This window comes from Typopeltis vanoorti, chromosome 21 (genome assembly GCF_054136105.1).
Source record: "Typopeltis vanoorti isolate ZY-2024b chromosome 21, IOZ_Tvanoo_1.0, whole genome shotgun sequence".
In the NCBI taxonomy this organism is placed as follows: domain Eukaryota; kingdom Metazoa; phylum Arthropoda; class Arachnida; order Uropygi; family Thelyphonidae; genus Typopeltis; species Typopeltis vanoorti.
The window spans coordinates 79,343,777-79,358,560 of record NC_143569.1 but is presented as its reverse complement, the minus strand read 5'-3'; the positions used below and the strand labels follow the sequence as shown (position 1 = coordinate 79,358,560).

The 14,784-nt window shown below is 36.8% G+C and overlaps 1 protein-coding gene across 1 annotated transcript in view; it reads left to right on the top strand.

Annotated features, from left to right (window-relative positions):
* The window catches only part of LOC150095021 (uncharacterized), a 79,039-nt gene that overhangs the window by 55,331 nt on the left and 8,924 nt on the right, over positions 1-14,784 (top strand). The window contains exon 5 of the mRNA XM_090411415.1: positions 13,935-14,131. Within this exon, the coding sequence (XP_090267541.1) occupies positions 13,935-14,131 (197 nt within the window). The remainder of the gene's footprint in view (positions 1-13,934; positions 14,132-14,784) is intronic.

Sequence of the window (14,784 nt, the reverse complement as noted above, 5' to 3'; positions counted from 1 at the left end):
TTTTGTGACTGGTCTCTTATGAAACTTCTTATACAGTGAGTAACTTAAACTGAGAAAGAGTTAGGTTGCAAAACTGAAGTTGCACTTTAGTACAACTTAAGTTTGTATTTGCTTTACTGATGCCTGTGTGCACGTGCTTAGTATATTTCTTTATGCCTCTAAAGATGCTTTGGTGGCCAAGCATCTTTACTGGCTTAATAATCTAGCCTTGGGCATGGATGTTTTTGATTGTCTGTGAAAATACTAGTGGTGGTGGTGGTGGTGGACAGTAGATGGCATTGGTGTAGATAATGCAATTGGTGGATGAGGTTGAGTGGTGGAGATGGAGAGTTGTAGAGTAGGTGCCCTCCCTCGATGAGTCTTTGACTCCCTGGAGGTGTCAATAATAATAATGTAATTAGCTAAATAAATTTAGTAAGTTAATTATTATCTTTGTCCGCATGGTTAGCCGAGTGGTTACGTACTCCGCAACCATATGCCTGGGAAAGGAGTGTCCTACGTTCGATTCTCGTCACCGAAAGGATCAGACATAGCCAAGTTAGCCGGTTTTGGGCGTGGACTGCTTGGTTTTTCTCCCCAGTTTAACTTTGGTTTTTTCTCCCGCAAAGCTGGCAAACTGGTCTTAAGAACACAGTGCTTCACAGACAATTACACATGGTTGAGTGTGGGGATAATGACCTCACCTTGTAGTGAGTTATGAAAACCAAAAAATGGGAGACCAAGGCACTACATGGGGCTGTAGTGCCAATAGAAGAAGAAGAATTATTATCTTTAGACATCTATGTTCTCCGTTAAACATCAACATGAGTGATAATCAACATCTAATGGATTATCCACCAGAATACTAAATAATCTTTGACATGCTCTCAATGCCAGTGATCTTTTCTTAACCAGTTATTCTTTCAATATACCAGCAGTGTCGTTTCTCTCTGTGTCTTAGAACCTTGTTCAAACATTACTTTTCTGTGGAATGCTCTTCCCCTAGTAATGTTTCATTGCTGTTTCCAGTCTCTTATTCACTTGCTCTAATCATATCACTGAAATAATTCTTTCTTGAATGGTACTTTGGGTCTTTGACTATGAGAAGGCAAAAGTGCAAAAAACTTACCTCCTGCTGAAATGGCAGTCACACCTTTTGGTCACTTACTAAGACCATTTGGGCATGATTCTGACCTTCCATTTCTCTTTCTCACTCAGACATTACCATCATAACACCCAAAGAATGCTGCCCACCTCCTGGTATTCTGTTCCCTTCTTCATTGTGAATCCTCAGTAGGTAACCTAAGCAAATCATCTATTACTATATCAAGAATGGCATATATATATTTAATGTTCTCTTTACTTCCTCCCCCCCCACACCATTTTTTGCCAGAAAGCTATAAGAAAAATTTTGAATGATTTAGAATAGCAGTTTCGTCTTCATGCTTTTATGATCCTTCCCCTCCCTGCATGTCTAGCTCAAGACATTTGTCTTGAGATGATACATTAGTTTTGAACTAATGTATCATCCTTGCACTCTTTAATGCTCATCTAGCATCTCTTCTTTAGCATAGAAAAAGGCCAAGGGTTCAGCACATTCCAAAAAATAAATAAATAGGGAATAAAAGTCGGACACCAAACTATTACCTCGTATTCTCATTCTCACAAAAATAATAATAAATAATAGTTGTCACCAGTCAAATTCTTCATCAAGTGACAACATCTGTTAATTGGCAACTATCACTATTTTGCTATACAGCAAATCTACTTCACATCACCCAACTATGAACACAACTGAGAAACATGTTACACTTCTAAGGCATTTGAAGGTTTTTCATAGAAGTTGAATTAGCAAATTGTTCCTTGTTTTCTTATCCTTTCTAATTGGATGACCAGATTTCCAGCAACTGATACTCAAGGGATCCTTGGTCACTTACATTACATTCAATAATGTAAGTGACCTCCTCTCACTAGACTTAGTTTTTTTCTGATAATATATATACTCCATTTCACCTCTTATTGCTCAAACATTTATCTTCATGGTCTTCCATAACGGATGACTTGATTGATCTATCTATATGTTCACTGGGCATCTACAGATGCTGTATGGTCACTCCGATGCTCGGTGATGTGCCACACCAGGCCTTGCCACGTAGTCCTGTTGTTTGCTTTTCTGGCGGCCTCAACTCTCTGATGATCAGTCACTCCACACACACACCATCCATCCATCTCATTGATTGTCTAACCATTCCTCTTTTTTCAAGGAACTTTACCTTCTATTACTGTTCTGAGAAGTCCCCCCCTCCCCTCTATCCTTTCTATGTGTCCAAAATATTTTAACTTTCTTTTGTCAATATCCTTAAGGAGCCTTAAAGTTCTACTGATCTTTTCTAACACCCATTCATTTGTAGTTCTTTCAGTATATGAATATCATCAACAGCTTTCTGTAACACCACATCTCAAAAGCAGATATCTGACTTCTTTAGGTTCCAAGTCTCACATCCATAAGTCACTGTTAGAAAAACAACTGCATCCAAACTCCTCAACTTTGTTCCCATGGAGATAGATCCATCCTTCCAGATTTTAGACAGATCTCTGACTGTTGTTTTAGCGATTCCTAACCTCCTTCTGATATCTTCTGAAACAGCGATTCTTCACATTAATAATGGATCCCAGGTACTCAAACTTGCTGACTTCCTCAATTCTTTCTCCATTAAGGTACACTTGTTTCTCAAGAGCTTCTCTGTTTGTATTTCCTTTGAAAACCATAATCTTTGTCTTGCTAGGGTTGAGTTGAAGTCCGTTATTACTGATCTTGTTAACTTTATCAAGAATTAGTCTTAGTTCTTCCATGTCATTACAAAGGAGTACTACTGTATCATTAGCATACCTGAGATTACTGATTAAATTACCTCCTATACTAATTCCTGTCCTGAGATCATCCAATGTTTCATGCATGATGTCCTCTGCATATATACGAAACAAGTGAGGAGAAAGTAAACATCCTTGCCCAACTCCTTTTCCAACTTGAAGCCAGTCAGTCAATCCAACACCTGTCTTACCATGGCTTCTTGCTCCCTGTACAAATTGGCTATCCACCTGATAGTGTGCTAAGGAAAACTCATTCTTTTCATTACTTCCCACAGTTTCACATGCTCAACATAGTCAAAAGCTTTAGAGTAGTCTAAGAAACACACATTACCAAAGGGAGTCTGAATTCTTTATATTTTTCTATAATCTATCTAAGGTAAAGGATCTGATCTCCGGTGCATTTACCTTTCCTAAAACCTGCTTGTTTTAGGAAAGGTAAAGTTGAGCCTCAATCCTATTTAGTATGATCTTCAATAAAATTTTGCTTGCATGAGATATTAAACTTATAGATCTTGCACTCCTTTATATCACCTTTCATATGTAATGGTATGAAAACTTTGGCCTCAATCCTATTTAGTATGATCTTCAATAAAATTTTGCTTGCGTGAGATATTAAACTTATAGTTCTTGCACTCCTTTATATCACCTTTCATATGTAATGGTGAAAACCTACTTCTTCCAGTCTCTAGGCCATGATCCTGTCTCCCATATCCTTGTAATCAATTTATGAAATGCTCTTATCCCTCCATCCCCTGTGGCTTTAATTAACTCTGCTGGGATTTCATCTGCATCTGGGGGTCATATGGCTTTTAAGCTGCGTAACTGCTCTTTCAACTTCATGCCTAAGCGGAGGAGGTTCCGAATCAAAATTTTCCTGTTGAGAGGGTTCCACATTTTCTTTATCCACTCTGCTGTACAGTTGCTCACAGTATTCTTTCCATCTATTTTTGATTTCCAACTCTTCTGTTAGTAATGCTTCATTCCTGTCTGCGTATTGAATGCTCCATTCAATATGCTACAGTTATATGGTGTCAACGGGGCATTATATCAAGCATTACTTAGTCTTTGAGTTGTAAATCAGAAGTTAGGATTGAAGGAAGTACAGGAAGATGGTTTAATGTTAAATCTGGTGTGAGACAAGGATGTAGTTTATCCCCTTTGTTATTCATTATCTATATGGATCAGATTATGAAGGAAAGTGGTATTAAACATGATATCAAAACTGGAGATGTTAATGTCAACTCTTTGCTTTATGCAGACGATGTTATACTTCTGAATAAATCTGCTACAAGTCTGCATGATTCCCTGACTAAATTGAATAACTGTTGTAATAGATATGGTATGAAGGTCAGCAATACAAAGACAATGAAAATAAGCAGAATCGTGGAAAATGTCAACTGCGTTGTGAATGAAGAACCTGTGGAACAAGTAAAACATTTCAGCTACTTAGGCACGATTTTTAGTGAAGATGGTAAATTAAATATGGAAATAGACAACAGAATCAACAAAGCTGATATGGTAGGAAGTGAATTGAATAAATTCATATGGAATAAGAGAGAAATTAGTCAGAACACTAAATTAGCTGTACAAGACAGTGTTCAAACCAGTTTTAACTTATGGATCTGAGAGCTGGGTCAGAAGTAAAGCACTTAACCAAAGACTAGAGACTGCAGATATGAGAGTCCTGAGAAAGATTAGGGGCATGAACAGATGGCATCAATGGCAATATCATATTAAAAATGAGGATATTAGGAAAGAACTTGACATTGTCAGCATCCAGGAATGCGTTAGCAGAGCTAATCTCAGGTGGTATGGTCACTTAAATAGAATGGACGAGGAGAGATTAGCAAAACAAGTGTTCTCCACCAGGTTGGCAGGAAAATGACCCAGAGGAAGACCAAGATATAGATGGATTGATATGGTACAAAGTGCCTTAGACAATAGAAATATAAGATCTAATAATGTTGGAGTCTTGACAAATAACAGACTGATTTGGAGGAAAATTGTAGACAGAAAGTTAGTAATGATGTAAATATTTCATGTAGTACTATCATATCCTGTACACCCCCTTGAGGGCACATGGCATGAATTTGATGATATCTATGATATACAGCAGGGTGCAGAGATATACAGGATGGGTGTTAATTCCAGAACACGACATTTGAGTACAAATAGGGAGGGAAATATAATCAGAACTAGAAGACTTTTGGTCTTGGTTATACCGGCCTGGTTGGCTGAGTGGTTAGTGTATCTGCTCTCCAGCCAAGAGGCTATGGGTTTGAATCCCACTGAGGACATGGATGTTTGTGATTGTTCTACTAACTATTTACCATATGTACCGCTCTAACCTTTGTCCTGGCAGTATGACCTTGGATGTTTTGCACCATAAAAATCAAATCAGAATTTAAAAAAATCAAAGTCTTGATTATTTAAGTTTCTTTTGATATATTGAAGCCAAACTATTAGGACAATGGTTAACAGAAATGGCATATATGGGATTTAGTTTTAGATTTAATATAGTAATACAATTTCTACATGTTTTACTGTTTGCTAACTAACAGCTTTGTTAAGAAAAATGTACTAAAGAATATACAGAAAATCTGAACAATTCTAACAACAGTTGTTTTGAAATATGCATTGGTTCATGTATGTCATTTTACATGGTCATTAGCATAATAGAGAACCGACACATTGCATAAATGCATGAGAGATTCCAAATATCATGAAGAACGAGGTTCTGGTTTCTGTTTAAGATGTATATATATTAAAGTGTACCCTCAGGAAATTCCTGAATCATCCTTGTTAAGAGAGTGTCTTCCAGATAAGGCATTGAGACAATCCATTTGTTGATTGTCTTGATGGAGCAATCCATTTTGCCATGTTCTGAGTAAATGTGTGAAGTAAGATTACTTTTATCCTACCATTTTATACTAGTGTTGTTTTTATGGATCTCAAAATTATTTTCTTCTAGTCTAATTATATATTGGGTTTTATCCTTTATCCAAGTGTTAGCAAACAAAGTTTGCACCTGAAGTACTTTCAAGACTGGAGCAACTCGTGGTAAAGGTGGTATAAGTTCTTATCTCTTGCCTTAGTATCTTCCATAATGCAAAGCAAATCTCCTTGCAGACATGTATAATACTATGCATTAAGGGAAAAGCCACTACCCAGACTGGTTTCGACCTTTATTGAGGTCTCATCAGTGGGAGCCAGACCCAGAGGTGGTGATACTAAGGTTCAAGTAATGGAGAAGTCATATTTACCCATACGAGTTGTCAAAGGGTGTCACACCCTATATACATGTCCTAGAGATGTGCTTTGCATTATGGGAGATATTAAGGCAAGTGATGAGAACTTATATCACCTTTCCTGCAAGTTGCCCCAGTCCTGAAAGTACTTCAGGTGCAAACTTTGTTTGCTAACACTTGGATAAAAGATAAAACCCAATATATAATTAGTAGCATAGCCAAGTGAAAAAACTTCCATATTCCTTCTAGTCTGTTAGCTTTGTTGTAGTTATATGGAATCTTGTTACCCCAGGAGGTGTGAACAGGTTCAAACATTTGGTCAGTATAAAAATATACATTAAGTGCATGTATCTGTTTAATATTTATTTTGTCATGACATCTTAAGGTTTCAGTGCCTTATCCCTAAGTACATATTGTCACTAATACACAATATGAAGTTGTTCTCATTTCAACTAAAATAAAACCTTGTGCCTCAGAAAATCATAATCAAGTGGATTTGATTGCGATTTTATTTTCATGCATTGCAAAACAAAAACCACAGTAATGTGGATATTGTAGTAGTGAGTGGATATATGCTCCTAATGCCAGAATGAAATTTATGGACATCCTGTATTAAAAGTTCACAAACTCATAGACCTTTGAATTTTCAAATACAAGTAAATAAGCATATTATAATAAATTATTTTGTTGTAATTAATCTAATGTGTGTGTGTGTGTTTGAAGATTTACTCGGTTTGATATCATATTTAAAAAATTTTTAATGACTAGAACTGAGGTTTAAATAAAAAAAACTTTAATTACACTACTAGTTTCATCTAAAACTAGACTTCAGGTGCGAGATAAACATATAAATACCAGTAACTAATCTAATGGAATTGATTTTTTAAAACACAGAGTAACGTATCTAACACTTAATTTAGACAAAACAAAGTAGTTTCATCTAAAACTAGACTTCATCAGGTGATGAAGTTTTAGATGAAACTAGTAGTATTATAAGTTCTCATAAGTGCAAAGCCACTAGGCTAACGCGCAGTTAGCCTAGTGACTTTGCGCTTCGCAATCATATACCTGGGGAAGGAGTGTCCCAGGTTCGATTCCCGTCAAAGATGTGAGGAACTTGAGGATCTTCCTCAGCCATAGCCAAGTTAGTCGGTCTTGTGCAGTAGGATTTTTTCCGCCAGTTTATTTGGCGTTTTTCATCCCGCAAGCAGGCAAACTGGCCCCATGATCATACACTTCTACAGTCAAAAAATATCCCCCCCCCCCCCAGTGGCAGGCTAGGCGACAGGTCTGTTGGGAGTGGTACTAACAAAGAGTCGCATCTAAGTAACACGTGGACCCTGCATAGGAAGTGGGAATAATGCGTAGTGAAAGAAGAAGAGTAGTGTAATTAAAGTTTTTTATTTAACACCTGGTGAAGTCTAATTTTTAGACAAAACTAGTAGTGTAATTAAAGTTTTTTTTATTTAAACCTTGGTTCTAGTCATTAACATTTTTTTTAATATTTCATTTTTAAATTAAACTAACCTTTATAGTTTTTTGATATGTAGTTATTTCTGTTTACTTTTTTTTTAAGCACTGAGATAAAAAAAAAAAAAAAACATATAGTTTATTAAACTATATACTGTGGTAGCAGTTAATTCAATGTTATATGGACCAGAAATTATCAACTTTGAATTCATCTAGGAGAGAATGACCTTTCCTAATGTCCTAGATAGGGTTAAATCTAGACTTGGACATTAGGAACATTTATAAAGGCTTTTCCTCTAAAGGTAAGTTAGCCAGCCTTGCACAAAGGTGGTATGATTTTGAATCTGGTTTTTCACCCTGATATACAAGCAAAAGATACCTTATGATAATTAGTAGTAAGGTTTGCTGAACAGTGAGAACTTACAAACTAGTGGGCATTAGATGATGCCTTTCCTGTTCTAAACGACAAACAGTTTACCCGATTTCTTTGTGTTGATGTACAGAATTTGCATTAAAGTTCACATCTTCAAGGTAAAATATACAGTTCCTTAATTGAATAAGACTAGAAATCACAATTTTGTTAGTGACAACAGAACAAATTTGAAATGCTTCTTTCTTTCAAACCTGTGTACTCAGTGAGAAAAATAAATTTCTTCTCATTACACATTTTAAATTTCTTAAACACCGAGACAGTAATCTCTCCGTTACCCAACCTTCGTATCATATGGAGCTGGTGTGAGATTTTGTGGGATGAAACACGTTTCATCCCACAAAACAGATAACCCATCCAGAAAAACAGGATTAACAGACATGATAGACTAGACTCATAGCTTTTCTTACTTAAACTGTAAATCGAAGATAGCCAACCAACCAATCTGACCGTCAAATAACAAAATCTTCACTTAAATGGATTAGTTAGTCAAACAACTTCTGGTATGGCACCATGTAATTGTATCTTCAATTAACTGATTCTTCAGTTATAATGCCACTGGAGAGGGCTATATAGTATGTAGTGTCAGGATAGCTCCTGATCAGATAAGTGATATTTTGAGTAAAAATTGATGAATTTGCATAGTATTGTTTACTTTTAGTATAACGTGTCTAGGTGATTTTTGTGTGTGTTTTTGAGTATTTAATAGTAAATTGATAGATCGATTATCTGTGCACATAGCTCCCATAAAGAGGAATAAAAGGTGGCATCCAGGTCGCCATATTTGTCTGAAAATCTTAACATAAAAGACTTGATTCAGTGTACCGTTTGCGAAATGTATGCATCGAGGAAAGCGGTTGGAGTCTGGTTAAACAACGATTGTGGAGTGAATGTGTGCAAAAAGTGTAAAGAATGTGAGGATTTAAAGAGTGTTTCAGGTCATGTGAGTGATAACATTGTCGGAAGTGAGAATCTAGATAACAGCGTTATTCGAGGTATGAATGAGGATATTTGAGAGGTAGTACCTGATAGCTGTGAGAGTGGCATTGTAAGAGAGAATGAAGTTAAGTATACAGAACGATTGAATGAATCATCGGAAAATAAAAGTGATGACACTGACGCAATGAGTGAAATAGCTCTATTACGCGGAGCAATACATGAAGTTAACCAGCAACTGGAACGGTGACAAAAATCTTTAACAAGCGTACCGACTAATAATTGCCAAAAGTATGATAGAAAAAATAAGGGTATGATAATGAGTGTAAACAAAATGAAAGAGCATGTGTTGTATGGAGATTCCCTAGAAAGAGGTGTGTTAGTTGAGAGTTTAACAAAATCGTACCAACCCAGTGCGACTGTAAAGAATGTAAGCGAGTCAATTAGAATGCAAAAGCAGCAGGTGAAGGAACTGATAGTGGTAGCGGGTACAAATGATTTGAAAGGAAACAAAAAGGCTATGAGTGAGGACATTGCTTGAGGTAGCAAAAGAAAAGAGTAGAGAGTTAGGTGAGTCTGTTGCCACAGCATGGCAGTGAAGAGTATAGAAGGAGGGCCATAATTGCTAATAACTTTATGCGTGAATTATGTTTGATGAGTGGTGTGGAATGGGTTCGATGGGCAAAAGGATTTATATAAAATGGATGGATTACATTTGAATGGATTTGGTGTGCAGAGATTTGAAAAGGTGTTGTTGAATGTGGTGGAAGTGAATGTACAGAACCAGGGAAACTAGAGTTATTAAGGGGGGAGGGGAGTAGATATGCAGATTTTAGGGAAACAGTTGAGTGTGTAATATGCCCAAGCGAGTAGGAAAGACCACAAATCAGAATGGGATAGTTAGTATAAGGCATCAAAATAGGGATGGGACAAATCGGCTTCTTCAGTTCATGTATACAAATGCCAGAAGTATTAGGAACAAGAAGGAAGAATTTTTGGCCTTGGTTTGCACTTCCAGACCACAGGTTATTGGCATTAGTGAATCATGGCTGACAGAAGATGATACAGCTAGTGGGATTGAATGTGAGGGGTATGGTGTGTTCAGGAGAGACAGGGAGAATAAAATGGGGGGAGGTGTGTTATTGATGATAACGGATGAGCTACAGCCAAGGAGAATTGAAGTGGAACCACAGGATAGAGATAAGAGTACATTTGAGGCTATAAGGTGTGAGAGTGAAACTAGCAGAACAAAATATACAGTTGGGTGCTGCTATAGACCAAGTGATGGAATAGATGGTGGAGATAGTATGCATAAGCAAATATAAGATATGAGTGGAAGGAGGGTAATTATTATGGGAGATTTCAACTATGGTTACATTGATTGGAAGGAGGAGAGGACACATGGGAGGAAGGAATTGGATTTTATGTGGTTATTAAGGGATAACTATCTGCAACAACATGTAATGGAAAATACTAGGGGTCAGAGAGTGCTTGACTTAGTAATTGCATCTGAGAATTTGGCTGTAACAAATATGACCAGGTTGCCACCAAATGGTGGCAACATGGTCATATGATCTTTACTTGGGAGGTGGCTGAAGGTGTTGAATCTACAATTAAGACAGGGTACATGTGGAATTAACGGGCTGGTAAGTATGACAAGCTTAGGAGATTGATTGGTACAGTGCCATGGCATGTAAAATTGCAAGGACTAGAAGTTGACAGTGCATGGGAAGCGGTTAAGAAGTGTTTGCATGAAGCAATGGCTGACTGTATACCTAGAGTCCGAATAATAAAGTAGGAGTTAAATGGATGAATAACACCATTAAGCTTGAGCTGCAAAAAAAAGAAACAACTATGGAGGGAATTTAAGGAGAAAGATGACCGGCAGACACACGAACAGTATAAAGCCCAGGTCAGAAGGGTAACGAGTATGGTAAGAAAAGCAAAAAAAGGATTACGAAAGAACATTGGGCATACAGGCTAAAGACAGTCCTAAACAGTTTTTTCGATATGTTGCAAGTAGAAGAAAAAATGTATATGGCAGAATGATTTTAAAGAATGCCGATCGTAGGGAGGTAACTGAATCAGTTGATATAGTTGATTTGGGAAACTGAGTGACTGAGTGAGCACTTTGCAAGAGTATATCATCCAGGTGGTGACATTGCAGAAATGAATGAATGAACCAAAAGTTTATACGGGAATTGTGGTGAATGAGGTGGAGGTGAGTGGTCTATTACAAAACCTCAATGTCAATACATCTGTGGGATTGGATGGTATACCAGCTTGTGTCGTATGTGAAGTGGCTAAAGAATTGTCAGTACCTTTGACCATTCTGTTTAATCTGAGTCTCGGGTCTGGGTTAGTCCTGAGGGGGTGGAAAGAGGGGAAAATAGTTCCACTGCATAAAGGAGGTTGCAAGACTGCTGTTGTAAATTACCGACCGATTAGCATATCAGGAATCGTTGTCAAGGTCTTGGAGAAACTAGTCAAGAGAAGAATACAGGATTGGATAGATGAAAATGGGAGGGTAGATCTGCCTCAGTAATTTGCTCATGTTTTATAACACAGTAATGACTGAACTGGATAAGGGTAATGGGTTTTCAGTGATTCTACTGGAACTTGCCAAGGCCTTTGATAGGATACCACATGGTATGCTAATCAGTAAACTGCAACATATGGGAATGGATATAGGGTTGGTGAGGTGGATAGGTGGGTGGTTGATGGAGAGATACCAGAGAGTAGTTTATTCAGGAGTGGAGTCCAAAAGATGGCTTGTGACTAGTGGTGTGCTGCAGGGTTCTGTTCTTGGACCACTACTTTTCAATTTGTTTATTAACGATATAGGAAAGGATCTGAGAGGAAGTGTTCACTTGTTTGCTGATGATACAAAGTTGGGTAGAGCAATAGTGAGTGCACAGGATGTCAAAATTTTGTAGGATGATTTGGATAGTTTGGAGGACTGGGCTAAGGAAAATGGATGTCAATTTAATGTGGCAAAGTGTAAGGTTATGCATTTTGGAGTGAAAAGATTAGCAGCAGTATATCACATTGGTGGAACCGTACTCCAGGAGATAGATGTGGCCAGGGATTTGGAAGTGTTGGTGGATAGGGAGTTGAAGTTTAGGGGACACATTGCAAAAGTGGCTAAAACAGCTCATCAAATCACTTGGTTACTGAAAAATACTTTAATGAGCAGAGACAAACAAGTTATTGTTCCTCTGTATCGAGCCCTGATAAGACCCCACCTGGACTACTGTGCCCAGATATGGGCGCCAGGGTTTCTTCTTGATGGGGAGGAGGTGGAGAGGATCCAGAGATGAGTGACCAAGATGGTGGAAGATCTGAGGAATGAACCTTATGAGAACAGATTGAAGATTTGTGGGTTGCAAAAATTGGTTAATAGGCGGAAAAGGGGTGATATGATTGAGACATTCAAATTACTGAAGGGTTTCTATGAGATTAATCCAGAAGATATTTTTGAGAATAGGGCTGTTGGCGGGAGGACTAGGGACCATACATGGAAGCTGGGCAAAAATGTTTTTAACAGGGGTGTTAGAGCTAGTTCTTTACTTGGTAAATGGGTGGAATAAGCTGCCAGAGTCTGTTGTGGGTGCTATGACCATGAATGAGTTTAAGGCGAGGTATAATAGATACTGTGAGAAAGACGAATATGCTGATGATACAAAGTTATTCTTGACATGATGTTAGGGCCTCCCTCGATGAGTCTGTCGACTCCTTGGAGTTGCCCATAATAATAATAATGATCTAATAATGGAGGAATTACTGTGTATATGTGGGTGTGTATATTCTCTTCATGTTGTACCATCGTTTTGTTTTGGTTTATGCCGTGATGAATACAGTTTGGTTGTCTAAATCCCAAATTCTCACTCCATCCTTGTTCATTCAGTATCTAGATATTAGACATTAGGTAAAAAGCACTAATTTGTTCTCCACATTCCTTAAAAGGCTATCTGGAAGTCTCCTGCAGGTTAATCAGCTTTGACTCTTAACAAAGGATGAAAGCTAGATAAATTTATATGGAATATAAATCAGCTAAATAAAGCTATAGGGAATAAGAGAGAAATTAGTGAAAATACTAAACTGACTGTTTATAAAACAGAGAGAGTATTCGAACCAATTTTAACTTAACAAATCTGAAAACTATATTAGAAATAAAAATGATTGATCATTGATTGCAGACCACAGATATGAAAATTCTGAGAATGATTATATAAGTGAACAGATGGCATCATTGGTGGCAGAATCATATTAAAAGCAATGATATTAGATAGGAATGTGACATTGTTAGCATTGATGATGATGGATATTAGGAAAGAATTTGATGTTATTAGCTTTCAGCAATATGTGAGCAAAGCTGATCTGAGATGGTCTAACATCCACCATTAAACAGAACTTACGAGGAAGGTTAGCTAAAAAGTTATTTGTGACCCAGACAGATTCAGAGAGAAAAAAAAGGCTCAGAGGAAATTTCAAATCTAGGTGGATTGATCAGAGATTTGTGAAAGAATTAGTAGTGGCTGTCCCCCACCCGCTTTCCATGCACACCCTTAAAACCATAACAGTAAGTTATGTGAAGACTACAAAATTGCATTAAGGCAGTCACTGAATGCTATTGATTTGGAAAAATGTGCAGTTTTGTTTCATACATCCAGACCATTTGGTGATCTCTTCTCTGCACCTACTAGTTTCATGTTTTCTTTTAATTATGTTTGTAAATATTTAGTTTTTTTTTCTCATTAAAAATTGAGTATTATATCACAATCCCATTACCTATATATATATATATATATATATATAGTTAAATTAGCTATAAACCACTTAATTTAGTCAGATGTTATATATTTCTTCAATTCTCCATATCTGATATTCAGCATTTTTCTGTATATCATGATTTTTATTTTTTGATATCACATAAGATTTTATTAATCATTTGTTATAAAAAAATTGATGAAAGCTTTTTTCCCTTCTCTTTCATCCAGTGGGCCCTTTAATTACTGCGTGTTTGTGCTTAAAAATAATGAAACAGAGACTAATAAATCTTGCCCAGCATTTATGACAACTCAGACACACCTGGACATAAAACGTTATTTTTCTCTTGGCTCTCATAAACTCTTTCTTCGGATAGAAAATGATGTAAGTGTTAAGACAAGGCTTATTGATGTTCAAGTTTATGATGGTAAGTATATTTCATTTCTTAAACTCCAAAATGCATCAAACAGCAGAGCATGGATAATTACCTGGGGGGGGGGGGGAGAATGAATTGTGTTTTAATTAAATTTGAATTATACATTTATATATAGTCTCTCTGCCATCTCTTCTCAAATGTGAAGAGCAGATAAACTCCCCAAACCAGAATTTGATGAAGTCATGTGGCTCACAGAATTTACTTGAATTTATTTAAAATTTATCACATAATCAGTTTATAATGTGACCCCCCTCCCAAAAAAGAAAGAGAAAACATGCAATAATTATCATCATTGTTCTTTATATGTACCTTCAAGAGTGTGCAAAATTCCATGATAATATTACATTTTAGGTTTGAATTTTTACTAGCTTTCTGTTGTCAAATGTAACATAAATAAGAATTGCTTCCCTGTGCTTTGATGAGAAACAGCAAATATTTTGTATATACTTGATATGTATTCATAGAGATAACGGCAACGTAACTTGTCATCTTTAGTTCAAATAGCTTTCTCAAAGTTCTCTATCTTCAATTAGAAAGATTGCAAAAACCAGTAATTAGTTCTCTGAATATACAGGCAGTTTCTGACTTTATGCGTTAAATCCTAGTGCACTTGTAAACATGAAAATACATAAAGTGGGAATTTA